The following is a 27,378-nucleotide window of genomic DNA, read 5'->3' on the forward strand; positions in this document are numbered from 1 at the left end:
GGGCCCAGCAAGGTCGGAAGAGCTCAGCACCGTCCGCACAGGCTCCTCGGTCCCTTGGGCCGTGCCCTGGGCCTCAGATGCTGCGGGCTCAGGAAGGCAACGGACGGCTTGTTAGCATGCCTGTTCTTTCCTTCTTTATTGAATGACTTTCAAGATGTAACTGCAGTTGAAGGTGACGCGTTAGAAAGGAGAGGTGCATGAAGGCGCAAGGCTGCTCGTAGACCCGGCTCTGGAGACAGGTGGCCGGAAAAGAACAAAGATTAAAAAAGGCTGAGCATGTAGCCCGTGGGGACGAGTGGGTGCGAGGGCGCAGCTCGGCCAGATGGGCCCCTGTGGCCTCCAGGAGAGGCCTGGTGGGGCAGGCAGAGCCCCCAGGCAGCCCCAGAAGCAGAGGGGGACCCTGCCCTACACAGTCCCCAAGGCCCACGCGCATGCCGCCTACCGGTGACATCAGCCCCAGAAGTAACAGGGAACTTCAGAGTAAGAACAAAACCTCAAAAGTAAAAAAGCTGGTGAGTGTAGCAGAGTGATACTGGGAAACTATGTACACAGGTGGTGACGGCCCCTTCTCAGAAGTGTCCGGGTCACTCTGGGGGCACTGCACGGGTCCCCGTGGCCTAAGCGGCCAGAGCCTCAGTACACCGAGCTGTTCCGGATGCCACAGCAGAGCACCATGCTCAGGATCATCTCGAAGATCTGCAGGGAGGGCGTGGGCAGGGGGTCAGCACCCGGAGGCCCGGGCCAGTGACCCAGAGAGGACACAGGGCCAGGGACCACCCCACTTAGGGCCTCACCAGGAACGCGGGGTCCAGTGCACCCCGGGCACTAATTCACATTGCAGCTTGCAGAGGTGACACCCAGGCCTTGGCCTGGACGTCCCCAGGGCCTCGCAGCACAAGGCAAAGTAAAATGGAGGGGGGGTCCTTGGGCCCCGAGCAGGTGGCCACCCGCCCCACTCACCATGATCACAGCGACCACGATGGCAGCGATGCCGATGAGGTACAGCTTCCCCGAGAAGAGCTCGTCGATCTTCCCGTGGCAGTCTTCCTGCAGGGGGCAGAGGGCGCTCAGGGGGGCCTCCTCGGGGGCCCAGGGTCAAGGCACAGAGAGCACCGCCCCGCCTCACAGGCCCCCCAGGAGGTGTGAACAGGGCCCGGTCTCCGCCGGGCTCCCACTTACATCCATTTTAAACAAACATGTTAATGGCGGGCGTGCCGCACGCGCCCTCTCGCACTCAGATCAGCTGGCACCGCCTGGCCGGGAGGCTGACCCGGGAGGTCACGGCGCCCCCGATGCTGAGCTCCAGAGCTGCCCCGTTGGGAACCTGGGCCAGAGGCTGGCCCCGCTGTGGGCTGTCAGCACAAACAGCCTCAGCCGCAGGCAGCCTGGCCCCAACTCCAGCCACGGCGCCAACCAGTGTGGCCGTGTCCTTGCCATTGCCAGCGGCAGCCCCCGAGCCAGCAGCCTGGCTACCACCCAGGACCCACTGGGGGTGGCAGCCAAACTGGGGGGGGGGGGGGGGGGCGGGGCAGGCAGGCTCCACCCCACCCCGGGAGACCCCACCCATCGCCACGCACCTTTACCAAGTTGCTGAAGACATTGCTGCCTGAGGGACACAGGCTGTTCTTGAGCACAGAGGTGGTCAGCGTGGTCAGCGTGTTGGAGCCACAGCAGTTAAGCTGCAGAGACCGAGGGTGCCCACCATCAGCCCTGGCCCGTGTGGGGCGATGGCCAAGGATACGCCCCCCACAGGCTCCAGAGGCCCCAGCAGCTGCCCTGGCCTGGCGTGTGGGGTGGGGGCCAGGACGGTCCCCTCCAGTGGGAGAGCGAGCTCAGGGGCCCCACCCCTCCCCTGCCTCCCACTCCACTACACTGCTCGGAGACCCCTGCCCCTGGGGCCTGGCCCATCTCCTTCCCACCAGGGACCCCCAGGTCCCAACGCCCCCCAGCCCTGGCCGAGGTCTCGCCGAGAGGACCAGCCCCAGCCCCTTCCCAGCGCCCCGGCCCCGCCGCACCGTCTCGTGGAAGGTCTTCACCACGGCCTTGGCGTTGTTGGCTTCATCGTCCACTATGGCCTGTTGCAAGGCCTGGTCATAGAACTGCTTCACGTCCTTGGCGATCTGGGGAGGGAGTGGTCAGAGCGCGGTGCCCCCCGGAAGGTGCCACTTCTGGGACAGACCTGTCCGTCCCACTGGGACCCCGGGCTGCCTCCTCCAGAAAGCAACCCGGGCCTTCCTACCAGGGGCGCCCCCCCAAAGCACCCACGATCCGCCCCATCCCCCACAACCTGAGGCCCTCCTCCCTCCCCGCCAGCGCCCATCCCCACCCCTCCCTGTGGACAGAGGCTCACCTGGTCCTTGTTGACAAACCCCCAGATGCCAGCGGCCACTTCACAGGCGAAGAGGATCACCAGGCAGGTGAAGAACTGGGGAGGCAGAGGGCAGGGAGAGAGGTCAGAGCAGGCCAGAGACGGCCCAGCACTCCGAGGTCCCAGACCAGCGCGGTGTGTGTGGGGTGGCCGGTGGTATCCACCCACCCAGGCCCTGACGGCAGGTGAACAGTGTGGAGCCAAGAAGCCCACAGTCTAGGACTTGGCCCCGGCAGTGAGAGGCCACAGGTCCCCTCATCCCCCGGGTGCTGCAGGATGGGGCGGCTGGAGGCGAGGACAGGGTACGGGCTGGGCGGGCCGGCAAGGGCAGGGTGGTGCCACCCAGGGCCAATTGCACCGCAAGTGCCCCGTCCTCCCTTTCCTATGGGAAGGGGGTCATCGTGGCAGGCTGGGTTTCTCCCACCGGAGACCCCGGCCCAGATGCCCACAGCCCACGCCTCCCAGTCGCAGGCCCGGGACAGCACAGCCTGGCCTCAGCTTCTTGCTGGCGGGGGCAGTGCCCAGGGACATCTGAGGTGAGCCCTGGGCCCAGGACTCACTCCCAAGCGTGTCCCTATTTTACCTGTGGGTTTTTTTGTTTTTTTTTTTAATAGAAGAAAAAAAAAGCAACTTTGGAACTTAGAGCTAGGAACCAGACATAAAACTGGATGTAATGGCTATCCACCCGCCAGGGGGTTTAGAACCAGTAGGAAAAGCAGACAGCCAGTCTTCTGGGGAAGGTCCGCAGAGCTGGACTGACAAGGGGGGTGTCGAGGAGGGTGCTCCGGGCCAAACACATGCTGCCCCCACCAGAGCTCTCCTCTCGGCCAGTCCTGCAGCCGCCCGCCTGCCTGGCAAGCTGGAGCAGCTCCCCACCCCTGCCCGGGACCTTACCGTCCCCAGCAGGCACTGGGACTCCTGGATGGCCCCGTAGCAACCCAGGAACCCCACAAACATCATCACGGCGCCCACGGCAATGAGGATGTAGATGCCTGCAGGGGGAGAGAGACCGACCCCTCAGCGCCCTGATGTCCCAGGAGCCCCAGCACCCCAGGAGCCCACCTCCCCAGCTGCGCACACACACACCACTGCCTGGGACCCTGGAGGGTCCGACAGGCGCTGCCGCACGCCCTGTCGGGAAGGGGTCCGTTGCCCAATGGGCTGGGGGAGGCCCGCAGCCCGGCTGGGCGCTGTGGGCGCCTCTCCACGCTCAGTTTCCTCTTCTGTGACGTGGAAGGAGGCCAGCAACGCCGAAGCCGGAACTGAATGGCCCTCGGTGAGCTCTCAGAGCGCTTGGCCTGACCCCGACAGCCTGCATCCACTCTGGTCCCCACAAATGCCCGTGAAGGACCGCCCCAAGTCTTGGCACTGAAGCCCAACTATCGGCCTGGGGGTGGGGTGGAGGGGGCACCCAGGGCTCTGACAACGCCCACTTCAGTTATGCTGCTTTTAGGCGGGAGGTCAAGTCTGGCTGCTCTGCCTGGAGGAGTGGGCTCTAACCGGCTCCTGAGGCACTGACCCCGGGGGCTGGAGCCTGCTGCGCGAGGTGGTCTGGCAGCTGGGGTGCACGGTGGCAGGGACAGGTTGAGGATGGCACATGGGGCTCAGCCTACCCTCCTACATGCCCAACACCCACTGGCCACACGGACATCTCTCCAAGGACCTCCCACAACCCTAGTCCTTCCAGTAGACCCAGGCCCACCCCCCGTCACCATGGTTACGCTGTAGGCAGTCCAAGCCCCTTCACAGAGCTGGGACAAAGGGCTCCAGGGCTCTGGTGCCAAGTGCCCATCTCGCCTGCCTGGCCAGCCTTTGGAGAAGGGGCCTGGGGGCCAGGACCCATTGCTGGGCTCAGAAAAGGCCCAGGGCTGCATCCTGACCAGACCGAGCCTCTGGTCAGCACTGAGTGGGCCTGGCTGAGGGGACGCCTCCTGCCAGGGCTGCCCTCAGGGCTGGTCACTGGGACACAGCACCCTGGAGCCAGGCCTCCCTCCCCTCAGGTCCTGAGACCCCCCCCTCTTTGAGGTGAAGTGGGACCCCCTGGGCCCCCATCCCCATGTAACTAGGTGAACGAGACCGCACAGGGTGCTGGGAAGGGGCGTCTTGGCGTTTCGGGCTATGGAGGGTCCTGCGAGAGTCCAAGAGACCTGGAAGCAGGTGCCCAACCCCAGGCCCCCTCACAGTGCCGGCCTTCCATGAGAGCCCATGGGCCTGGCTCTGGCAAGTGCGGCTGGGGACCCTCCTGGGCCCTGCAGCACTGCGTGGGGTGCTGAGCGAGCCCAACTAACCCGCCCTGGCTTCTTGGCATCAGACAAAGAGCCTTTGTCAGGGCCTACATCTGCTCCCCCACCTCCCTGGCAGGCCCAGCCTGCATCGAGGCCAGCACGAGGTCCCAGGAGGCCGGCCCTGGGTGGGCAGGGACTCAGTGGGCAGAGAGGCCCCCACCCATGGAGGAGAGGCAGGAGCCCAAGTCCAGGGCTGGTCCCCCGCCTGCCTGGTGGTCCAGTGGCCAACGCTGCTTCTCCAAGGACAGGCTTCCACGGAGCCAGGGAAGGCCATGTCAGGTCCCCGGTGGTGCCTGATGTGGCACCCGGTGGGTAGGCCCCTGGGACACCTGCTCCAACGCCAGCCTTGCCCCCCCACGAGCCTCTCCCGTGGGACCGCTGGAGCAGCTGCAGACCTCCACCTGCCTGCCCCCGACCGTGTCCGAGTGGGCTGTGCCGGGCCCCACCCGAGGCTGCAGCACATCACCCGGGCTTGTGCCTTCCTGGTGAAGCAGGTGAGCCCCACTGGGCCAGGCGCCGAGCTGAGAGCAGGAGCCGCCCCAGCCATAAGGCAGGTGGCCCTGTCCCCAGGGGAGGGGCCCCATCCCAAATCCCTTGCCCTGGGGTGGGTTCAACTCTGCCACCAGCAAAGCCCACACCCCCCAGCACCAAGGCCCAGGGAGGGCGAGCCAAGGCAGCCCCCCTCACATGGACAGGACTGGGGACGTGCTGGGTCACCCCGGCTGCTGCTGGCTCAGACCCCTGGGGAAGCGGGGAGGAGGAGTGAGGAGCCCTAGAGGAGAGAAACAGCCCTTGAGAGTTCAGAGAATACTCCCACATCCTCAGATTTGTAAGCAAAGCTGGCTGCCTTGCTTCTGAGGGTGCCAGGCCCGTGTGCGGGGGCCCTGGGTCACAGCCCCTCGGGCACTTGTAGAGGGCACGGTCTCACCCTCTCCTGAGACTCACGCCTGTGGGGGGCCCCACACCTGGAACCCGTGGCTTAGGCCCTTCCCTGGAGACCGCGGGCCCCAGGAAACGACAGCCAGAGCCGCAGGCTCCCGTCTCTGCTGCCCCGCTGATGCTCCCTGGAACCCAGCCCTCTCCAGCTTCCGGCCCAGGGAGGACCACGGGCAGGAAGGGGACAGGCGTGCCCCCATGGCCCTGGGGTTCGGAGGGTGGGACGGTGAGTGGGTGGGGCCAGCCCCGCTCCAGCAGCCAAGCGTGTACCCCAAGTGTGTGGGGGCCCCAAGTGGCAGCTGGGAGGGACCCAGACGCCTGCAGGGGTGCACAAGGGGCGCACGTACCCGGCAGGGAGTGGGTGCAGGCCCAGCGGTGAGCCCTGAGCCCTGAAGACGCAGGAGCCTCCTGCCCCCACCGCCCAGCCCGAGCCCTTCCTTTAAAGGGCAGAAGCAGCTCAACAGACACATGCAGAGCTCAGGGCCAGGCCCCGCCTCCCGGGGGGGGGCGGCGGACACCCGAAGGAGGGGCGCGGCTGTGCGCAGAAGGGAGGCCCCCTCTTCCCCTTGCCCCTCCTCCTCCTCTGTCACCCCTGTCCCTGGGGACCGCTGGCCCAATCCCCCAGCCTGATCGACGCCCTTCAGGGCCTCAGCTCGAACCCAGGAGGCAGACTCGAAGCCTAATAAGGCCGCTAGGCGTGGCTGTGAGGGCTGACTCGCGCTGCCCCCTCCTGGGCCTGAGGCTCCAGCTGCCTCAGCTGCCGTTCGGGCTGCCCAGGCATCCAGCTCCACCCCTTCCCAGGACGCCTCCCTCCCCGAAATACCCACCACAGCACACGGCTCCCCCGCCCCGCCCAGCTGCTGCTCTCCTGCCCAGGCCCAGCCCCCCCACCCCAAGGCCATCTGGTGGGCTCCCAACAAGCCACACACCATTCCCAGTTCCAGCTTTCCCCAGGAGCACCCCCAACCCAACCAGGCACTGGACTGGAGGGGACTAGGGCCCTAAAGCCTCCCCTGGACCCCCAAGGCCCTCAGGCCGATATAACCACACCTGCTCTCTGGCTCTGGCTCACTCTTGTGCCCCACGAGCTCTTCCTCGCTGGCGTCCTTCTGCCCCAGCAAGAAGCAAGCCCCACTGAGCTGCCTCAGGTTCTGCCTCCTCCTGGAAGCCCTCCCTGACTGCCTGTCCACAGCCTCATTGAACTTCTGATCAGACACCCCAGTGGGCCATCCCTGCAGGCCACCAGCCCAGAGCTGGCCAGGGTCTTCAGCCAGTCCCACGTGCACTTACCTACATAGAAGGTGTTGGGTGCGGGCCTGTCTCCGAGCTCCAGATAGAGGAGGTTGGTGGTCTGCGGGTCATGGCGAAGCCACAGGGCCACACCCAGGATCACACCTCCGGCCAACTGGGGGAAGAGCAGGGCACGGTGTTACTTGTGGCCCCAAGCATGGCAGTGGTGAGTGAAACCTACCATGCTGCACGCGCAGAGAGGCAGGTGCTGGACCCTCCCCTCTGCTGGGTCAGCGTCCAGGGGATTGTAGGCACCTGGGGTCTGGACCACCCGCTAGCTCCAAATGTCCACTCTGCTGCCTTGGTTTTCAAGATGCCCCAGGAGGGCCTGGGAATCAGGGGCCACACACCTGGTCCCCAAACCTCCCGCCAGCACCAGCAGGACAGGCTGCCAGGTACGATGCAAGGCTCCTGGTTAATACGCGTTTCAGGCGGGTAACGACGCTTCTTCAGTGTAAGTGTGTGCCAAATGCTGCGTGGGACACTTACGCCAGAGAGTATTCACTGCTTCCCTGCGGTGCGTGTTTAACTGGCTGTCCTGTGTTTTATTTACTAAATCACACACCCCGAGTGCCCGAGGAACGCTGGCCATCGTCCAAGGGGTGGCCCTGCCCCAACAGTAGGGAGCTGGTCTGGGAACCCCGTGGAGGGGACTCCATGTCTCTGCGGGCAGGACAAAGGGGGTGGTGATCAGGGCCCTGGCAGAGCTGGTGGAGGAATTCCAGAGCAGACGCTGCTGGGCTGGGGACATCCAGGAAGCCCTGGGACTGCCGGTTTGTGGGATAAATCCCTGCGTCCACGGGAGAAGGGAAACTGCTGGGAGAGGAAGGAAGCCCGCAGTGCTCCCCAGAGGGACGGGGAGGCAGAGGCTGCGGGGGGGGGGGGGGGCGGGGCAGGAAAGGGGCTCTTGCTTAGGGGGCGGGGGCTTCCGGCTGCGGGGGGACCCTCAAGGGCTCCGTGGTGGGTGGTGTCTGCCCTTAAGGGTGAACCCAGACCAGGCCTGGCCAGGCCCATGCTTTAACCTCTGACCAACCCAAGCAAGCGCCCAGGCTGCCCTCCCTGGCCTGGCCTCGGCCCTGGGCTGCCCCACAAAGGCGCTAACTGTTCCCTGAGCTCCAAGTGCCAGCTCCCACACAGACCGCTGGCCACATGACCAGTGGGGAAGAGAAACCAAAAACTGGACCCCAAGGAAAACCACCTGGCTGGCCCAGTGCCTGACCCCAAGGCCCTGTTCGGGGAGCAGGGCCCTCAGACAGTGGGGGGGAGGGGGGACATGCCCAGGAAGGCGTGTGGACTCGAGTCCCCGGCACCACGGGCTGCCCTGAGGAAAGAAAGCCCCAAGCATCTCCGGGGATCCCCAGGCAGGTGACACCAGGGTGCTGCTGAGAGGCGGGAAGGAAACGGGCCATGGGCTGCGCCCAACCCAGGCCCTCCCACACTGGGTAAGGCTGGTGGGAACCGTTGGGACCGTTGGCAACAGGAGCAGCTGGGCTCCCACAGCAAGGGGATGCTGTCGGCACCCACCCCCGGAGCAGGACGGCACCTCTTCCAAACTTCCAACTTGGAACTGCACTGTCCTGTCCCACCCCAAGGAGATGGAGTCTGTTAACCTCTTCCCCGTCTGCCCCGCAAGCGCGCAGGGCCTACTGTGCACCTGTCGGCTGAGGTCCTAGCACCCCCTGATGCCCCTTGGTGTCTGTCACACCCACAAGAGAGAGGGCAGGCCCACGAGACGTGCGCAGGGAGAGGTGAGAGGCTGGGGGGGGGCCCAGAGGGAGTCCTCAGCTCCTCCCGAGCCCAGCTGGCTGCCATCTGCGGCTCCAGGGGACGTGGCGGCGAGGCTGAGGGTTGCTGTGGTAACTCTGGCTAGAAACCCTCACTTATTCTGTTTTGAAACTGTGGTCCAGAGACCGCTTTGTGAGATGCTCCAGCATGCAGGGAGGGCATGGGGAAGCCCTCGTCCAGGGCCTCCCTGTGTCATTAGGGACAGGTGAGGAGCCCCGACTCAGCCTCGGTCTCCCCATCAGCAGGTGGAGGGGGTGGGCCCTCACCCAAGGTCACCTACAGAGGCAGCACTGGGACTCGCCCAGCCATGAGGCAGAGCAGGGGGCAGATGGAAGGCGCGGAGGGGGTGTCCGGCCACGAGAGGGCAAGTCAGGGGTCCCGAAGCGGCAAGTCTGAAAGAAGCCTGCTCTTCAAAAGATAAGCACGGACGGGAACTTGCCAATGACTCATAAAGGACGGGTATTCAAAATGTATCGAGAACTTTCAAAACGCGACAAGAAAACCCACAAGCCAGGGCAGGGTGTAGCTCAAGTGGCAGAGCACAAGCTTAGCATACAAAAGGTCCTGGGTTCAATCCCCAGTACCTCCTCCAAAAATAAATAAGTAAATCTAACTACCTCCCCTCCATATAAATGAATAAATAAATAAAAATACATGAAAAAAATTTTAAAAAGTTACAAAAAACAAACAAAAAAAGTGATAAAGAAGAATTTAAAAAAAGAAAAAGAAAACCCAATTTTTAAAAAGCGGGCCAAAAAAACCCTGCTCAGACGCTTGACCAAAGAAGAAACACACACAGGAAATCAACACGTGGAAAGACACGCGGCACCACAGGTCATGGGGAGATGCAAATAAAACCACCCCACGCCCAGCCCTCCCCCTGCAAGGCGGCCGGGCGTGAAAGGGGCCCGCAGCCGGGTGCTGGCGAGGGTGTGGAGGTGCTGGTCCTCAGGGAGCTGGGCCTCCACCCACTGCGCGCCCAACCTCTGCACCCCCAGGGGCCGCCAAGCCAGGGGAAAGCTCGCGTTCACACAAAAGTCCCAGCAGCTCTCCTGGTGACAGCCCCACACCGGGGACAACCCGGACTCCTCCGAGCACTGAGCGGGTGGATGGACAAAACCAGGCTGTGGTTCCGCCACGTGGCGGATGCCCACCAGACCTACAGACACAAGCACCCGGGCGAACCTCCAGACCATCCCACTGAAAGCCAGAACCAGACCCAGAGGAAAGCCGCCTCCTTCCTCCTCCGTTCCTATGAAAGTACCAGAAATGCCGACCACACGCACAGAAAGCTGGCCAGCGGTTGCCCTGGGGCAGGGAGGCGGCCTCCCAAGGCCCCGAGGACACCTGTGGGGGTGATGGATGCGTCCACTCTCCTGATGACAGCGCTGGTCTCACAGGTGTCTCCTTATGCCCAAACCTCCCAAGCTGTACGTTTTAAACGTGTGGTTTACATCAAACAAAACTTTCTAAAAAACTCCACACACCCAAATCCCCGATGCCTGAGATCAGCAGCAAGGCCGTCTGGGGGTAAATGATTCTTCCGGGTCCCAAAGGGTCCAGGCTGCCATCCTGGTGCCAATAAGAAGCGTCTGGATTCCTGTCCACTAAGCCAAGGTTCTAGGGACATGCATGTCCACTACAAGACAGAGTCCAGCGTTGACAGAAAGCACGCAGTCCTGGCATTGGGTGGGGCCCAGAGGGTGGTGGCCAAGGGCGTCCCTGAGCCTCTGGCCGCTGGGCCATCTCAGGCCCACCTCGGCATCCTTGTTCCTCCAGTATCCTCACGTGTAAAATGAGGAATCAAAGGTACACAGGTAAATATATACAGTGTGCTTAGCACAGAGAGCCCCTGACAGAGCTGGTGATTGCTGTGGAGCTCCAAGGCAGGTGACTGGTGGCAGAGTCTGACACATCTTCACTCATCCCTCCCCCTCTCTCCTGCAAGCGGGCCTGTTGGAAGCACGGCCGCCACCTGCTCCTGCATCCCCAGATGCTCCTGCATCCCCAGATGCTCCTGGCTCGCGTGGGGCTACGGAGAGGCTCAGAAGGAGCCGGCGAACCGGCTGGGATGACTGGACCGTTCCACCCCAGCGGACAGCACAGAGTGTTCGTAACCCTATGATGGATTCTGTTTCTGTTTCTTTCTTCCTCCTTTCTGAGAATTAATAAATAATTGCGTCAGCTAAAGAGGGGGGGCTGCCAAGCACGCTGGGTTCCTGCCTGGCCTGTCTGCTGTTTCTAAGAGCAGCCGAAAGGGAACAGGAGCGGCTGCTGCCTGGGCAGGCCTGGGGCAACCCTCCCCTCCCCTCCCCTCCCCTCCCACGGCCCCACCCTCTGCCACCCCCCGGGCTTCCATCCCTCTGCCACCCCCACGCACTGGCCCCACAGTCACCCCGTCTTGTCCACGCATTCCACGGGCAACAGGGACACCTCGTGCACCAGGGTGCTCCCCTGATTGGCAGCTGGTCTCCAGCAGCCCCTCGGTGCTGACGCTCGCAGAGACGGCCGGCCGGCCGCGGTCAGAGGCAGCTCCACTGGGACCCGGGAGGGGCCTTGGCTCTGAGCTGCCTCTGCCCTCGTAACCCGCCACTCCAGGGGGGGCACGCTCTCGCTGGGAAAGTGCGCCCTGTGTGCCCGTGAGGCTTGGCAACTGGGAGGTCCCGTGGGCCTGGAGACCCTCCCCAGAAGGGCAGTGAAGCCAGAGGCAGGCAGCAAGGCAGGAAACGCCCCTGAAGACACGGACAAGTCCGAGAGAAAAGGCGCAGCAAAGACCCTCCTAGGTGAGGCGTGGGGGGCAGTGGGGCAGAGGGCAACTCTCGGGTGGGTGGGGACTTGGGCCTCCACAGACTGACCCTCCATGTCCAGCCACCCTGAGGACAGGGTGACACAGGGCTCGTCTCAGCCTTCCCAGGGGTAGGCAGCTGACCCTGTGACCCTGTGGTGACCTCTGGGAACAGAGCCACCCAGCTCGAGGCAGGAAGGAAGCACAGAGAAGAGCAGGGACCCCCGCCTCAGCCAGGAAGCGGAAACCCCTCTCCAGGCCCCTCGGCCTCAGGAAGCTGCCTGGCCTGGCCCCTAAAAATAGGCCTGGGAGGGAGGGGGAGAAGGACACTGGCCCCCAGGAGCCACTTCCCACCGGCAGCTGAGCGCAGTCCTGAGCATGCCCTGCCACCTCTCAGAGGAGAGCAGAGCGGGCCTGGGGACCCCCAGGACCAAGCCGCTTCCTGGGCCAGGCCCCAGGCCTACCACGCACTTCCCAGGCGGGAAGGCCAGCAGCAGCCTGCTCCCCGGCCCCAAGCCCACCCAACTGGCTGAAAGGGCCCCTCCTGTGAGGCGCCCCTCTGCCCCCTTGGCCCATGCAGGGAGGGGCGCGTACACACAGAAACCCCAGTGACCTGCCAAAGGGCGTCGAGGGGCCGCAGAGGGCCACATGTATCAGACCAGAAGGACTGGGGTGGGCCGAGCACCTGCAGGGCAGGGAGTTGGGCGATGAGTGGGCCCAGACAGGGAACCAAAGGCGAGTAGGGGGGGCCCTGGGGCAAGTCAGGGTGTCCCTGGCCAGCACTGGCACCTGGGCACAGCCAATTACCCTGGGGGAGCCCCACCTGCACCCCAGCCTGGCCGTGAACCAGGGGCTGGAGGACTGGCTCCGGTTTCCAGCCTGCGTCCACCACTTCCTCACGTGGTGACTCGGGAACCTATTTCCCTATCGCCGCAGTGGGCCTGATAACAGCCTGGCCCCAGCTGGAGGCAAAACGGGTGCTAATTCTATGTGGTGTGGGCTGGAACTGTTCTCTCAGGGACAGAGGGAAAGACTGTCCATCCAGAGGGCAGGCAGCCGAGCCCCCAGGGTGGGGAGATGTGAGGAGAGCTCCCTGTGAGCCTGGCAGGACTGCAGTGGGTGGTTCCCAAACCTACCGCCCCCCCCCGGTAGCCCCAGCACCCCTGAGGTGGCTCAGGCATTCCAGGATGGAGATGGGAAGGTGGGTGGCCTGGGGTCCTCATTCCTACAGCGCCCGGGGCTTGCAGCCCTGGGATCACGGCCCATGGGAGTCTCCAGGAGCTGGCTGTAGGCGGCACAGAACCAAACTCAACACTCACCCACAGGTGACGTGACAGGTGAGGCAGGTTACAGGGCGCCGTCAGACATCTCCCCCGGGGGGACAGTCACGACCCAGGCCGGCCTGGGCATGGGACAGCTGGTACAGAAGATCCCCATGTGACCACACAGGATGCCCGGGAGGGCCGCCCACTCACCCACTCTGCACAGCCACCGGTCCTGGCTTCCTGCCCATCACTGTCTCCACCATGATCATAGCACCCCAATAACCGGGGGTGGGGGGAACACTAGCTTTCCAAAGTTAGAATGGGCACAGCCTCAAAGAAAAGGGGCTCCCTGCTCCCCAGGCCTCTGTGGCGTTTGGATCCCCACACCTGGGCTCTCAGCCCCCCTGACCACAGCACCCTCACCACCCATTTGAGGGACTTAAGGGGCCCAACACTGCACCCCCACCCCAGCTCTAACATGCCTCCCTGCCCTCCCAGCCCAGCAGCCCTCGAGTGCAGGGAGGGCCAGGCCCCAAATTACCAAGTGTGTGCTGGGTGGGGAGTCTAGAGGCTCTGGAGGTGTGTGGGGCCAGACCATGTCCTGCTGGACAGCGGGAAGGCCTGGGGGAGGGTCCCAAGGGCCAACTCCAGGGGAGCCTGGCTCTCTGTGCAGGATGAGGAGTGCAGGATGAGGAGTCCCGGACACGGGGCAAGGTGGCCGCCAGGGCCGACAAGCACCTAGCTCCTGCCGCGCGCCCAGTCTGGGTCCTGGGGGCCTGGGCAGACAGAGAGCCCCTGTGCCCCTCCCCACCCCCACCCAGGGCCCTTTCCAAAATTCTGTGCCAGAGCAAAGGTGCCATCTGCCTCTCCCATGGGGGCTGGACTCTAAACCTTACTGATTTTGTGGCCCAGGCTCTTCCCTGTCGTGGGATTTCAGGTGCTGAGACGAAGACATGGGGGTAGATGATCTGGGAGGGGTGTGGTCTGGGGGGCCCAGCTCCCTGTCTGGACTTCCAGGCAGTATCAGATAGGGATTGGAGGTGAACTCAATTTCCAGAAGCAGACTGAGCTGGGGGTAGGGGTGGGAACCCCACAGGACGGGCACCGAGTGGGCCAGGGTCCCAGGCTCTCCACCTCTGCCTCCAGCTCTCCCCTGTTTTGACGCCCAGACACTCTCACTGGGGCCAGCCCGTCCCAGGGACAGACCACAGACTTCCTCTTCTCGGTCTGGCCCAGCCCAATGGCCATTTCCCCAAAGCTGGGCAGCCAGGCTCTGGGGGGCACCAGGGGAGCCCAACTGCCCTCCCACTGAAACTGGGAATAGGAAATCCCTGCCTCCACCCAGAGCCCGCCAGGGTCACACCCCCTTTCCGGGAAGGAAGGCGACAGAACCACTAAGTGATAGACAGCCATGTGCTGTCTGGAGGTGAGAATTAAGTGCCAGTTAGCAAGGCTTCTAATCAGCCCCTCTCCCAGCCGGGCCTGACCACGTCACCTCTGGAAGGAAGCCACAGGCTGCATTAGGCTGGAGGAGCAGCCAGTCCTGGGCAGGGACGCTGCCCCTCTCCCCATCTTCCGCCAAAGGAGATGGCAAGTAACACACCCATTTCACAGATGAGGAAAGCAGGGCTCACACAGGTCATTCTCCGGCCCCAGACAGTGGATTCGAGTTGGGTGGGCAGCTAAGTAGGGCTGGGAGCCTCTGTTCTTCCTGACCTGCTCCAGAGGCTGGGACCTTGAGTCCCGGCCACCTCTGCCAAGGGGCTCCTGGTCCCATCCCAAAGGGCCAGATGTCCATGCTCCCGGCAGGGTGTCCACACCGTCTCCCCAGCTAGCTAGGGCCGGGGTGCTGCCTTTCCGCCGGCACCATCTCCGCCTCGCAGCCCAGTGCTCGTCCGGCCAGGGGGCCCCAAAGCAGGCCGTGGTCAGGCGGGCTGTGTTCACACTGCCTGGGGCCCGGGGTCTGGCGGGGAGACGGGGGAGGCGAGTACGAGTGCTGCAGTGTGTGGGCACGCGCAGTGAGGCAGCTCCTCCCTGAGGAGCGTGCCAGCCTGCCTCTCATGCCGCCTCCATGGGGGAGACTTTACTCTCTGAAAAGGAACTTTAAAAAGTGCCAGGATCCAGACACTCATCATCAACCTCTTCTCCCAGCTCCTGCCAGAGTACAGTGAGCGAGTGCAGCTGGGCACCAGGAGCCCTCCCTCAGCCACTGGGTCCCGCGGGGCCCTCCCAGGCACTTGAGGCCCCTTCCCCGTGTCACTGCATACACTGGCCAAGGAGAGCAGTCTTCCCTGCCAGCCACCATGCCCAACTTCCATTTCCTGACCTAATCTGACAATAACCCAAGAGACAGGACCCCCACTTTGGAAGGGAGGAAGCCCAGGACCAGAGCAAGGGGCCAGGGACTCCACCCAGGTCCAAGCCCCGGGCACTGTGCTCTCAGCCAAGCTGGTGGGCAGAGAGGGGCTCCGCCAGGGCAGTGCGCCCCCACCCCGCCTCGCTCAGCTTGGCATCCCGCCACAGTGGGTGGCCCAGGATGGATGGATACAGCTCTCAGCGCTCAACTGGGCATGCCCAGGGAGGGGAGGGGCGGGGCCTCGGAAACAGTTCCTTAAGCCTGAATAAAAAGTGGCCCCGGGGTTATTTCAGGCCTCCACCCTGGCTGCCTGGGAAACTACCAGACTGACTGGGGGTGGGGGTGGGGTTGGAGGGTCAGGGGAAGCCTGCCCTGGAGACCTCCCAGCTGTGCAGGTGGGAGGGAATTATCTGGCACTGACACCCAGTGCAAAGGCAAGAATCTGCTCCCGCAGAAGTCCTCTTCCTCGGCCTGCCCTCCACCTCCCGCCAGGGCCCTCCGAGGCTCCGCTTGTTGGCGACAGGCTCAAGGACTGGCAGAGGGGGCATCTAGGTGTCCCACTGATGTGCCCTTGCTGGGGCTAAAGTAGGCAAACATTAAATCAAAGCCAATGCCACCCCCTCAGTGAAGGACCCAGTGGCTGCCTGGACCAAATATGGCCCATCTTGACAGCCTCACTGCTCCTTCCTCTGGGGCAGAGGCTAATGGCTACAGGCCCACATCGGGTTACCCCCAGGTAGGATGTGACACCCCCACACTACGCCCAGCTAGAGTTCAGTCCAGTCTCTGTTCTCCCCACCCCAAATACCTAACTGCCCGAGGTCTACTCTGGGATCCCTAGCTGTCCAGACGGCAAACAGATGTCCCCAACCCCACACACTTGTTCCAGGGGGCATTTTAAAAGCTTGCCCTCCCTGTATCAACTTGAGAAATGAAGCATCCAGACGTTGTCCTGGCCCTAGTAGAAGTGGGGGGGGGCAGCCTGGTGTGGCAGAGCCACATGAAGCGGCCAGGTGGGGGTCCAAAGCACTGCCCAGGAGACTGGCTGAGGGGATACAGGGCACAGCTGGGAGACGGGCTCCAGACATCCATTCCTGGTCCCTCCAGGCCAAAAAAAGATCTCCACTCCCGAATTCCAACACTGACAGGAAACAGAAACAAAAGCCAAAGAGCTTCATCCGTCACTGGATAGCAGTTAAGACAGATCAGAAAAAGCAACTCAGGCCAGCAGCCCAGAGAACCCAGGAGATCCTCCTGCACCCCAAGATGTCCAGTCTGTGGGCACCTCTTTCCAAAGTGGATGCCCAAGACCAGACTTGGGCATCTACCCAGCCCGAGCTCCACCCTATACCCCAGCTCAGAGCCGCCCAGCTCTCCAGGGCCCCTGCCTGTGCCAACTCAAAACACCCGACCAGCCCCTCTCCCCTCAAAGCCTCTACAGCGTCCCAGGGGGAGGACATGCTGGGATCTCAGTCTGGGTGAGGAGGAAAGGAAACTCGGGCCCCACAAACTGAGGCCACCACGGTGCAGGCCCCCAGCACGAGGGCTTTGCCCGGCCCGGAGCCCCAAGGTGGCGACAGCAGATGGGAGGGTGAACTGGGATAGGCCCAGAGTTGAGTGGACAGTTCCCAAGACTCGAGTAGAGTGTGCGCCTCTCCCCCTCGCCCCCCGCCACCGGGCCGCCCATCTAGGGGCGGTGGCCCCGATTAGCTCATGGGGGCGGGGCGTGGCGAGCTCCGCCCTCGAGCCCCCTCGGTCCCCGCAAAGCGGGGTGGTCCCAGAAACAGCGGCCAGGAGGGCTGAGCAGTAGCGGGGTACGCGGCCCGGAACGCGCACCCACCGCACCAACACCATCACCAAACGGGAAGAGACCCCAGGTCACCAAACGCCCCAGCCCGGCTGCCTGGCTCTGGGCCCTGACGCGCAGAGGCCCGAAACCCGACTGGAAGCCTCCCGCCCCGCCGTCGAGGAGCGCGGTGGCCCGGGAAGACCCCAGCGCCGCGCCCAGCAGGCCTAGGACCCCCCACCCCAACCCCGTGCCCGGCGCACACAGGTGGCCCCGCAACTTGGCGGTTCGGTTGCGCCCCTTCCGCTGGGCCTAGAAGGGCGCGCGGCCTGCCAGGCTCGGGGTGCGCCCTCCCCACCCCCCGGTCGAGGCTCACCCAGAAAACGAAATTGAAGACGAAGAGCAGGTACTTAATGCACTTGGTGCAGCCCTCTACCCCCATGGCGGCGCGGGCGGCGGGCGGCCTGCAGGGCGCGGGCCGGTCCTGGGCGGCGGGCGCGGGGCCTGGGGGCCTGGAGGCCTGGCGGGCGGCCGGGGGCCTGGAGGGAGGCTGGAGCGCGGGGACGAGGGGCGCGGGGTACGCGCGGATGAGGGGCGCGGACGAGGGGAGCAGAAGGCCTGGCCGGAACACGCCTCACTCTTTGCCGCCGCTGCGCGCTCGCTCTCTGGTGGGGCGCGCGCACCTCTCGGCTACTTATAGGGCGCCGAGGCCACGCCCCCAATGCCCCGCCCAGAGGCCCCGCCCCTGGCCCTGCTGCCCTGGCTCCGACTGGCTGCAGCCCTAGCCCCCAGCCCCGCCTGGGGAGAGAAGTCGCGCCACCCTCCCCGACTCGCGCACGCACCTCGGGGTGTCAGACCCGGTGCAGTCAGGACCCCGGGGCCTGGGCACACAGTGCCAGGCGCAGCACGCGTCCCTGGGCTGCTGGCGCGCTCAGAGCCCCCGAGGGGCCGCGCCTGAGGACAGACCTGCAGCCAGGGAAGAACTCGTTCAGGCCCCTTGGACTATCTCGGAAGGCCCCCTGAAGGAGGTGATACACCGCTGTGCCCTACAGCAGCGTGCTTTGTTCACATGGCTCCCGGGGACAGGAACCTGGGGGGGTAGGTCATGAGGCCCTGGGCTGAAGATTCTAGGCAGCCAAGCCTTGTCCCATGGACAGGGTGGTGGCGGGGTGGTGGTGGGGGGGGGTAGCTGACGGCTGTTAGAGAAGCCTGTGTTTGGAAAGGTCACAGAATAGGTGTCCCCTAGACCAGAGTTAAATGTCTAAAAGGCCCAAGTCGGCTATAGAACTTCCAGATGTTATGTATTTCATGCACACCCTGGCTGTGCCAGGCCCCCAGGGAGGCCAACCCCACACTCCTGCCATCAGTTGAGGGCCCTGCTGCCCTCACTGCCTGGGCTAAGGAGGAGGTGGACAGGTGACTCATTTGCTCCCCAGGTGATGGCAAAGTGACATGCAGCTGGAGAAATAGGAATGCACTGCATTTGCAGTAGCCCTAGGACAAGTGACTACTGAAACATGGCTGGTGGCACCACCAGGAACTGAAGTGTTCGTTTTGTTCTCTGTGCGTGGTTTAAATTTCAGCAGTCGTGATGGCCAGTGGCTACCGTGTTGGAGAGAGCAGCCCTGTCCTACAAATTTAGTAGTTTTCTTGGTAGTTAATTTTATTTTGTTTGTTTATTATTTAAATTAAAGTTCCATTGGTTTACAATGTGGTGTGAGTTTCTGGTGTACAGCATAGTGATTCAGTTATACACATATATTCTTTTTCATTATAGGTAATTACAAGCTATTGAATATAGTTCCCTGTGCTGTATAGTAGGACCTTGTTGTTTATCTATTCTGTATATAGTATATATAGTAGTTTGTGTTTCTAATCCCAAAATCCTTATTTATCCCTTCCTACACCCTTTTCCCTTTGGTAACCATAAGTTTGTTTTCTAAGCCTGTGTGTCTCTTTCTGTTTTGTAAATAAGTTCATTTATATCATTTTTAAAAATTCCGTGTAAAAGTGATATCATATGATACTTGTTTTTCTCTGCCTGACTTACCTGACTTAGTATGATAATCTCTAGGCCCATCCATGTTGCTACAAATGGCATTATTTCATTCTTTTTTATGGCTGAGTAGTATTCCATTTATACCATATCTTCTTTATCCATTCATCTATTGATGGACATTTATTGCCTCCACGTCTTGGCTATTGTAAATAGTTCTGCCATGAACATAGGGATGAATGTGCCTTTTAGAATTGGAGTTTTCTCTGGATATATGCCCAAGAGTGGGATTGCTGGATCATATGGCAAGTCTATTTTCAGTTTTTTAAGGAATCTGCATACTCTTTTCAATAGTGGCTGCACCAAACTACATTCCCACCAACAGTGTGGGAGGGTTCCCTTTTCTCCACACCCTTTCCAGCCTTTATCATTTGTGGGCTTTTTAATGATGGCCGTTCTGACTGGTGTGGGGTGATACCTCATTTTAGTTTTGATTTTTAACATGTGGCTGTCCAGTTTTCCCAGCACCACTTGTTGAAGAGATTGTCTTTCCTCCATTGTATATTCTTGCCTCGTTTGTTGAAGATTAATTAAGTGTGTGGGTTTATTTCAGGGCTCTCTATTCTGTTCCATTGATCCATATGTCTGTTTTTGTGCCAATACAACACTGTTTTGATTACTCTAGCTCTGTAGTATTGTCTGAAGTCTGGGAGGGTCATTCCTCCTGCTTCGCTCTTTTTCTTCAGTATTGCTTTGGTGAATTGGAGTCTTTTGTGATTCCATATAAATTTTAGGATTATTTGTTCTAGTTCTGTGAAAAATGGCATTGGTAATTTGAAAGGGATCACATTAAATCTATAGATTGCTTTGGGTAGTATGGCCATTTTAACAATATTAATTCTTCCAACCTCACAGCATGGGATATCTTTCCATTTCTTTAAATCATCTTTAATTTCCTTTATCAATGTTTTATAGTTCTCAGAGTATAAGTCTTTCACCTTCTTGGTCAGATTTATTCCTAAGTATTCTTTTGATGAGATTTTAAAAGGGATTTTTTTAAACTCTCCTTTTCTGATATTTCATTGTTAATGTAAAGAAATGCAACAGATTTCTGTAAGATAGTCTTGTAACTTGCTACCTGGCTGAATTCGCTTCTCAGCTCCAGTAGCGTTTGTGTGGAGCATTTAGGGTTTTCTTTATACGGTATCATGAGTATCATGTCATCTGCTTATACTGACAGTTTTACCTCTTCCCTTCCAGTTTGAATCTGTTTTATTTCTTTTTCTTGTCTGATTGCTGTGCCTTTGTGGTTAATTTTAAAATGTGTTTTGGCTTCACATGGTGTAAGGGGCACAAACACATGTTTATCCTTAGTGTTGGGTTGGTGCGTGTCGAAGCGCTGTTATAACAAAAGTAACTGAAGTCCTGATTGTTTAGAACTTAGATGACTGATTTCTTGAATATGTGCGAGCACATCTGACTGTCCTTTATGACTGGATCACCGCATGCTGTTGATTCTTATTTTGTGGTTGGCTTTATTCCTTTGATAACTGTGTAAGTTTAAAACGCTAAAGCACTAATCTGTTCTTGGAAACAGCGATCAGTCAGTATATGTAAACTTAAAAAATACGTGCGGTACGCTGTATATGTGTATTTACATGCAATGCAAGGTGTATGTGCAGGCAAACTGCGATGACTCCACCTAATAAAACTGAAAAAGAAAAAAATTACTGAAGTCTTCACTTGTGGGGAGAGAGGGGGGTCTGCCTGGATTCTTTCTGTTGAAAAGGAGTCAGGACAGGCCTTCAGTTTCAAGAAACGCTTGTCTGGGTGCCCTGGCCGCCCTGGCCGCCCTGCCCTCCTGTCAGCTCCCTGCTCCCCACAGTGATAGGGGCGTTTCCTGCCAAAGGTGTGGGCTGACTCCTCGGACCCTGGACCCTCTGGGGAGGGGGTGGCAGGGGACAGAGAGCCCACCCTCGGGGAGCCGCAGAACCATGCACCTGCATCCTGCATCCCAAAGCGGGTCGCTCCCTGGCAGCTTGTTCTGTCATCTCTTCAGTCCTGCATCAGATATTTAGTGGGTACCAGCTGCATGGCAGGCACCATTCCAGGCTCTGGCGGTGAGGAGCTGGACAACCAGGACCCTTCTCTCGGGCACCTTAGGCCCTGGTGAGGGTGACAGATGTCACCCACGACGATCACGCCAGTACTGGGAAGGGAAGGGATTCTGGGGATGGCTGATGGAGAGTCACGAGGTGGTGGGGGCACTCCTCCAGCACAGGGGGCTGGGAGGAGCCAACAGTGGAGCCAGCCCTGCGGGGTGTTGGGGGTGCATCCTGGTCCGAGGAGGGAGGTTGGAAGGAGGGAAAGAAGCTGGTGCGGCAGGAGCAGAGGGCTGGGGGACGAAGGCTCTATTCTGAGATCTGCAGTCAGGGCTGTTGGCGAGGTCAGTGGGCAGCCGGCTGGCACTTGGGCTTGAAGGCCAGAGCCAGGCTGAACTGGATTGCCACTGTGGTAGGAGTAAGTGAAGGGTTTCCGCTCCCACGATGAGTGGTGCACGTGGTCATGCAGGCTGGGAATGGCCTGCCATCTGCAAACCGGAGCCCCAGGCAAGCCAGTTTGGTGGCGTCCCTCAGGCTGAGCTTGGAAGCCTGAGACCCTGGGGAGCGGATGGTGTAACCCTGGACTGAGTTAAGGAGAGCATGAGGTGGGACATTCCGCTCAAGGGTGGGACAGGAAAGGGCATGTCCTCCCTCCTTCCGCCTTGCGTTCCCCTCGGGCCCTCCGTGGGCTGGACGGTGCCCACCCACTCGGGGGAGGGCCATCTGCTCTCCTGAGTCCACCCCTTCAAGTGCTAATCTCACGTGGAAACAGCCTCCCAGTCTCCCCCAGAAATCCTGTCCCTTCTGGGCGCCCCGGCCAGTCATGGGGACCCAACAGTAAACATCACAGGCAGGCGGGGGTGACGTGACGTGTGTGCCAGTGTGATGGGGTGAGCACATCCTGGGGAAGGTTCCCGCCACTGGCTGGACGGAGGCACTTCCATCCCAGCTCCAGGACACGTGGAAAAGGTCCCAGAAGGGCTCTTAGAGAATGAGGGAGAAGGCGGGGGGCTTGCCATGCCTGGCACAGGAGACCCCTCCCTGCCTGGCCGGCTCCTGAGAGGCTGACTGTCTGAGGACCGAGGAGCTGCTGGTGTGATGAGGATAAAGCCAGCAGGAGGGCGGGACCGGCAGGGCTGTGAGTCCTCCCCTCTGGGTGACTCGGGGCTGCTTCCCCTGCTCCTCGTCTGCAGTGGAACGCAACTAGGCCTGGCCCTCGGGAGGCAGGAGTCAGTGCCTCCTTTAAGCCTGTCTGAATGAGTAGCTTCTCCACCAGGGGCTGGTGACTCACCGTTCCCCTGGGGCACACATTCTGTAAGGGGGCTGGGGGAGGAATCACTGAGACCTGCCCCTTGGCCTTCATTTCCTGTGGAAATAAACAAAGACCACCTAAATGAAACAGACTGCTTTTGCAAAGCTTGCTGTAGGCAAGGGATTCAGCCACCCTCCCTGCATTTGGCAGAGACTCTAAGGCAGTCCTCCAGGGGGACGCCTTTACATTTAAAAAAAAAAAAAAAAAAGGAAGAGTAACATCTGAAAAAGTACTGCACCATATTAGTAGGATAAAGGCCAGAAATGAGAAGGTCATCTCAATAGACTCAGGAGGAACATCTGACAAAACCCAGGACTCTCATGCTGGAAACTCCCAGCACGCTCAGGAGAGAAGGGCATGTCCTCCGTCTGATAGGAGCGTCCCCAAAAGCCACAGCTGACACCGCACCTGGTGGTGAAGCCTGAGCACGTCCCCCCAAGGCCAGGAACAAGACAGGGACCCCCGCTCCTGCCACTGCGGTTCAGCCTTGTCCCAGAAGTTCTGGCCAGGGCACTTAGGTACAGAGAAGGAATAAAAGGGCATCCCCATGTTGGGAAGGAAAGCATAAACTGTCTCTGTTTGCAGATGACTTGATGTTGTGTACAGAAGATCCTAAGAAACCCACAAAGAAGTCCCAAATGAAACTAATAAATGTGTTCAATAATTAGCAGAATACAAGATCAATACGCAAAAATCAGCTGTATTTCCACACACTAGCAATGAGCAATCCAAAAATGGACTTCAGAAGACAGTCCCATGTGGAACAGCAGCAAATGGAACAAAACACCCAGGAGTAAGCGTAGCAGAAGCAGTGCGAGGCTTGCGCGCTGAAAACCGCAAGCCGTCGTCCAAGCGAGTTAAGGGAGGTCTAACTAAATGGAAAGCTGTCTGGTGTCCACAGACCAGAAGACGTAATATTGTTGTGATGCCAACACTCCCCAAGCTGATCTACAGCTTCAATGAAATCCCCATCAAAACCCCAGCTGGCTTTTCACAAGCTGATCCTAAAATTCATCCAGGGGATGTCAGGGCCTCAGAATGGCCCAAACTATATTGCAACAGAAGAACAAGGTTGCTGGAGTCACACTTCCCGATTCAAACTTGCTGCAACGCTGCAGTGAGAGGGCGGCGGAGTGGTCCTGGCCTAAGGCCAGACGTACAGGTCAGAGGAATAGAATCAGGATTCCAGAAATAAGCCCTCACAGTCACGGTCAGCTGGTTTCCACAAGGCTGCCAAGACCATCCAACAAGGAAAAGAACAGTCTTTTCAGCGACTGGTGCTGGGACAACTGGACATGCACCGCGAAGAGAGTGCAGCTGGGCGCCCGCCTTGCTGCACACAAACGTTAGCTCGAAACGGACCATAGACCTCAGCGTAAGAGAGGAAGCTCTAAAACTCTGAGGTAACAGAAGAGCGGCGTGGAGGGTGGAGCTCAGTGGTAGAGTGCGTGCTTAGCCCGCGCAGGTCCTGGGCTCCATCCCCAGCACCTCCATTAAAAAAAAAAAGGGGTTATAAAAGAGGCAAAACACGGGAGTGAATCTTCGTGACCTTCTGTTAGACCGTGGTTTCTTATATACAACCCCAAAAGCACAAGCGAAATGAGAGGGGAAAAAAGGAACATTGGACTTGGCTAAAATTGTAAGCTTTTGTGTGTCAGAGGGTATATTGGTTTGATATGAGTTCAAACCCACTTGTTTATGACAAGTGAAGTTGTCTTAACCCAGAATCCTCAAATAAGGCAAAGACCAAAAAAAAAGTTGTTTTCAGAAGCCACGTTGTTCGGATATGAGTGAAGGCCGCTCTGCCATAATGTCATCATGTCGTTAGAGCTGGCTGCTCAGGGCCCTGCTGAGGGCTTATCAATAAGCCCCTATAAATGAGCAGTTTGGGTTTAACAGACACACACGACCGTGTGTAAAGCAGATAAACAGCAAGGCCCCACTGCGCAGCCCAGGGAACGAGATTCCAGAGCTTGCAATAACCTCTAATGGAAAAGAATATATGTATGTATATGCATATGTGAAACTGAGCCACCAGGCTGCACACCAGAAACTCACGCAAGCTTGTCCATCAACGACACTCCAATTGAAAAAAAAAAAACAAGAGTGAATGAAGCACCTGTGATGCGGACAGCTTTGGACGTGAGCGTCAGAAGTCTGTGAGGACCAGGTGAGCCTTTGCTGATGCAGCACTCCAAAGACCTTGGGGCGTCAAACCCGCCCTGGTAAGGTCACCCCACTATGGGCCTTGGGGACACAGTGCAGCATCTCTCCAAGGAGCTCAGCCTGCTGGCCAACGCCAGCTCCGTTGTTGCCTAGCAACGTGCTCCTGCAACAAGGGACTTTTATTTTTGTGCTGGCAGCTGGACATCCGCCGTCTCTCCGGAGAAACCAAAACTTTGTATAAAAGGCACATGTCAGCTGAATTTGGACTTTATTCCTTCCCCCTCCCCTTGCCTGGAACAATAGTGTCACTAATCGATCACTGGTTTGGAGCACGTTCTTTCTTTCCCAACTTAGTAAGAATCACATCCTGCGTGCTGGTGACCTTAATAATTCCCGCAGCGAAGCTGTGTTAAAGAAATTATTGGCAAAGACCATCTCCGTCTCGGAGCCTGATCTGCTGCCCCCAAAACAAAAGATACCCAGAAAGTGGAGAGAGAGCCCGCGAAATGGGAGACGATATCTGCAAGTGCCGTATCTGGTGAGGGATCAGTGTGTAGAGCTCGCGAAGGAATCCTTAACCACAACAGAAAAGGCCGACAGCCCGACCTGAAAATGGTCAGAGGGTCTGAAGAACTATTTTCCAAGGGAGACGGAGCGGGGCCAAGAAGTACAGGGAGAGAGGCTCAGCCTCTCTGATCGTCAGGGAAGCTGCAAATCGAAACCACCGGGAGTAATTGCTTCAGCTCCGTGGGGACAGGCTCTCACAAAAAAGACAGAAAATAGCACGTGTTGGCGAGGGGAGAAGCCGGGGCCCTCTGGCACTGCTGGCGGGCGTGCGAAGCGGGCGGCCATTTCAGAAAACAGCCTGGAGTTTCCTCAAAATGCTACACAGTTACCACGTGTCTGGGCGATTCTTGGAGAAACGAAACCGAACGTCCGTTCAAAATCGTGTCCAGGCGGTTCACAGCAGCTAAGGGGTGGCGCAGCCCCCGTGGCCACCGCTGGGGTGTGGACACAACGTGGAAGCCTGTTCAGCTGTTCAAGGGAAGGAGGCGCCCTCACCGGCTGCAACATGGGTGCCCCTGCAAGCAGGATGCCGACTGAAAGCAGCCAGTCCCCAGAGGCCACAAGTCCTAGGAGTCTGTTTGTGTGAAATGTCCAGACGGGCAAATCCACGGAGAGAGAGCCGACGGTGGCCGCTGGGGTCTGGGGCGGGAGTAGGGAGTGACTGCCGATGGGTGTACGTGGGGTCTCTTCTCGGGGTGCTGACACTTTAAATGAGACAGTGGTGATGGTGGAAGAACTCTGAGAGCATATGACAGCCACTGAGCTGTGCTCTTTAAAGGAGTGAAATTTATGTGAATGACATCTCAGTGAAGCTGGAAAGACAAGGGAGACTTCCTCGCGTTGTGATCGGAGGCGGCCAAGCAGACAGGCGGCCCATGGGGTGGGCTTGGGGGCCCTATTTACCTTTCTCTGGGGGGCCCTGAGTTGGGGGCAAGCATAGGGAAGCCAGCGCCCTGGTCACAGCCCGACCTACCAGGCCGACTGCTGCAGAGTTTGTGCTGGCCTTTCTGGGCCTCTCCCAGGGGTCAGGATGTGCCGCCATGCATGGTCTGTCCTTGTCCTGCGCACCGTCAGCCTCTCACTTTGGGGCATAAAGCCGGACGATGAACTCGCCTACGTTGGGTGCTGAGAGGCGGGAGTGAGCTAGCCCCCCGGGCGCGTTTGGGGTGGGGGCAGCGTTATCTCCAGCTGCCTTCCCCGGTGCTCCTGCGCCATCGAGGCCTCCCCCAGGGCCCAGCCTGGGAGCTCCCGCTTCGTAACTGAGGGAATTGGGGGTAGTGACGGGAGCTCGGGAGGGGCCAAGGGGTGATGGGGACGGGTGTACCAGGCAGGGACTGTCCCCTGGGGGACCTCCTGGCCCAGGAAGGTCAGAGACCCCAGGCCGGAGAGGCCACAGGGGACGGAGCTGGGGGCAGGAGGGCTGGGGTCTGGGGTTTTTCTGAGGGCGGTGGGAGGCCAGGGACCCTGGGGGCAGACATGTTTGCGAAAATGGGGTGGCTGGGAGGTCAGTAACTGCAGGAGTCCAGGCCAGAGCTGACTGTGCAGGATGAGGGGCAGAGATGGACAAGGGGTTGCAGACAGTGGGGGGCCCTCCCTGCTTCTTGGGGGCCCAGGAGGAAGGCGACAGACCAGCCACCAGCGGGTGAGGGGACGGTTTGAGGTCCGTGCAGTGGCGGACTGGGGCCCGATCAGGGACACCGTGAGATGTCTTTTAGGAGAGTCCCAAGGTGTGGAATCTGTTCCTGGAGTGACTGCCCTGGAGCGGAGGGCAGTTGTGGTGATGGTGTGAGGTCCGGCCAGGAGCCCTGGGGCTCCAGGGGCCTCCCCTTCAGTCTTGCTCTGGGTGCGAGGAGGGGTCCTCAGTGTCCACACCAAGGTTGGGTCGGGAGCGGGGGGGTGTGGTTTCCATTCTTGAGGTTGAGGAAAACGCCTAGCAACCAGCGCAGTGCCTGGCACCACGTCAGTTACCAGAGGCCGCAGCTCTGGCTTCCTGATCGGCACTGAATAGTCAAGTAACCGGGAGAGGAAACTGAAACCCGGACCAGCAGAGGGAGGTGGGAGGCGGCCGCCGAAAGTGCAGGGAGAGGCCCTGGGGTCTCGAGGGCCCTGCTGGGAGCCCTGACCTCCGGCAGCCGGCAGCGGGCCTTCAGGGAGGCCTCGGAGGGGGACCCACCCTCCCCGGCGGTTTGGATGCTTTGGTGTCAAAACTGATGGTGGGTTCAAGGTGGAGGAGTTGTCCAGGGCCCCGGTGGGCCGCGAGGAGGCCGGGGCCCTGGCCGGATGGGGGGCAGGCCAGGTGACTGGCGGGAAGGGGCATGAGGGCGGCACCCAGCATGGCTTCTGCGTGGAGGTGGAGGGGCGGTTTCCTGGGGGAGGCAC

At 60.1% G+C, this 27,378-nt stretch overlaps 1 protein-coding gene and 1 long non-coding RNA gene across 2 annotated transcripts; both read right to left on the reverse strand.

Moving 5' to 3' along the window:
* Nucleotides 1-108: 108 nt before the first annotated feature.
* On the reverse strand, nucleotides 109-17,517 carry CD81 (CD81 molecule). Its single transcript, XM_032490148.1, has 8 exons — nucleotides 17,233-17,517; nucleotides 6,880-6,994; nucleotides 3,263-3,360; nucleotides 2,351-2,425; nucleotides 2,016-2,120; nucleotides 1,578-1,679; nucleotides 961-1,047; nucleotides 109-696 (listed from the first exon to the last, which is right to left on the reverse strand). Exons 1-8 carry the CDS (start codon nucleotides 17,296-17,298, stop codon nucleotides 634-636), a joined length of 711 nt encoding a protein of 236 aa, XP_032346039.1. The 5' UTR covers nucleotides 17,299-17,517; the 3' UTR covers nucleotides 109-633.
* Nucleotides 10,504-15,313, reverse strand: LOC116666553. Its single transcript, XR_004323491.1, has 2 exons — nucleotides 13,256-15,313; nucleotides 10,504-12,866 (listed from the first exon to the last, which is right to left on the reverse strand). It is a non-coding gene; the product is annotated as an uncharacterized LOC116666553 (long non-coding RNA).
* Nucleotides 17,518-27,378: the final 9,861 nt, after the last annotated feature.

This window comes from Camelus ferus, chromosome 10 (genome assembly GCF_009834535.1).
Source record: "Camelus ferus isolate YT-003-E chromosome 10, BCGSAC_Cfer_1.0, whole genome shotgun sequence".
Lineage (NCBI taxonomy): Eukaryota > Metazoa > Chordata > Mammalia > Artiodactyla > Camelidae > Camelus > Camelus ferus.

What these genes read in the sequence shown, in the direction of transcription:
- CD81 (XM_032490148.1), bottom strand. Translation starts at nt 17,298, where the DNA reads ATGGGGGTAGAGGGCTGCACCAAGTGCATTAAGTACCTGCTCTTCGTC. An exon ending in TGAAGACCTTCCACGAGACG is followed by an intron (nt 1,680 to 2,015) that starts GTGCGGCGGGGC and finishes CGGTCTCTGCAG; the next exon opens with CTTAACTGCTGTGGCTCCAA. An exon ending in TCTTCAGCAACTTGGTAAAG is followed by an intron (nt 1,048 to 1,577) that starts GTGCGTGGCGAT and finishes TGCCCCCTGCAG; the next exon opens with GAAGACTGCCACGGGAAGAT.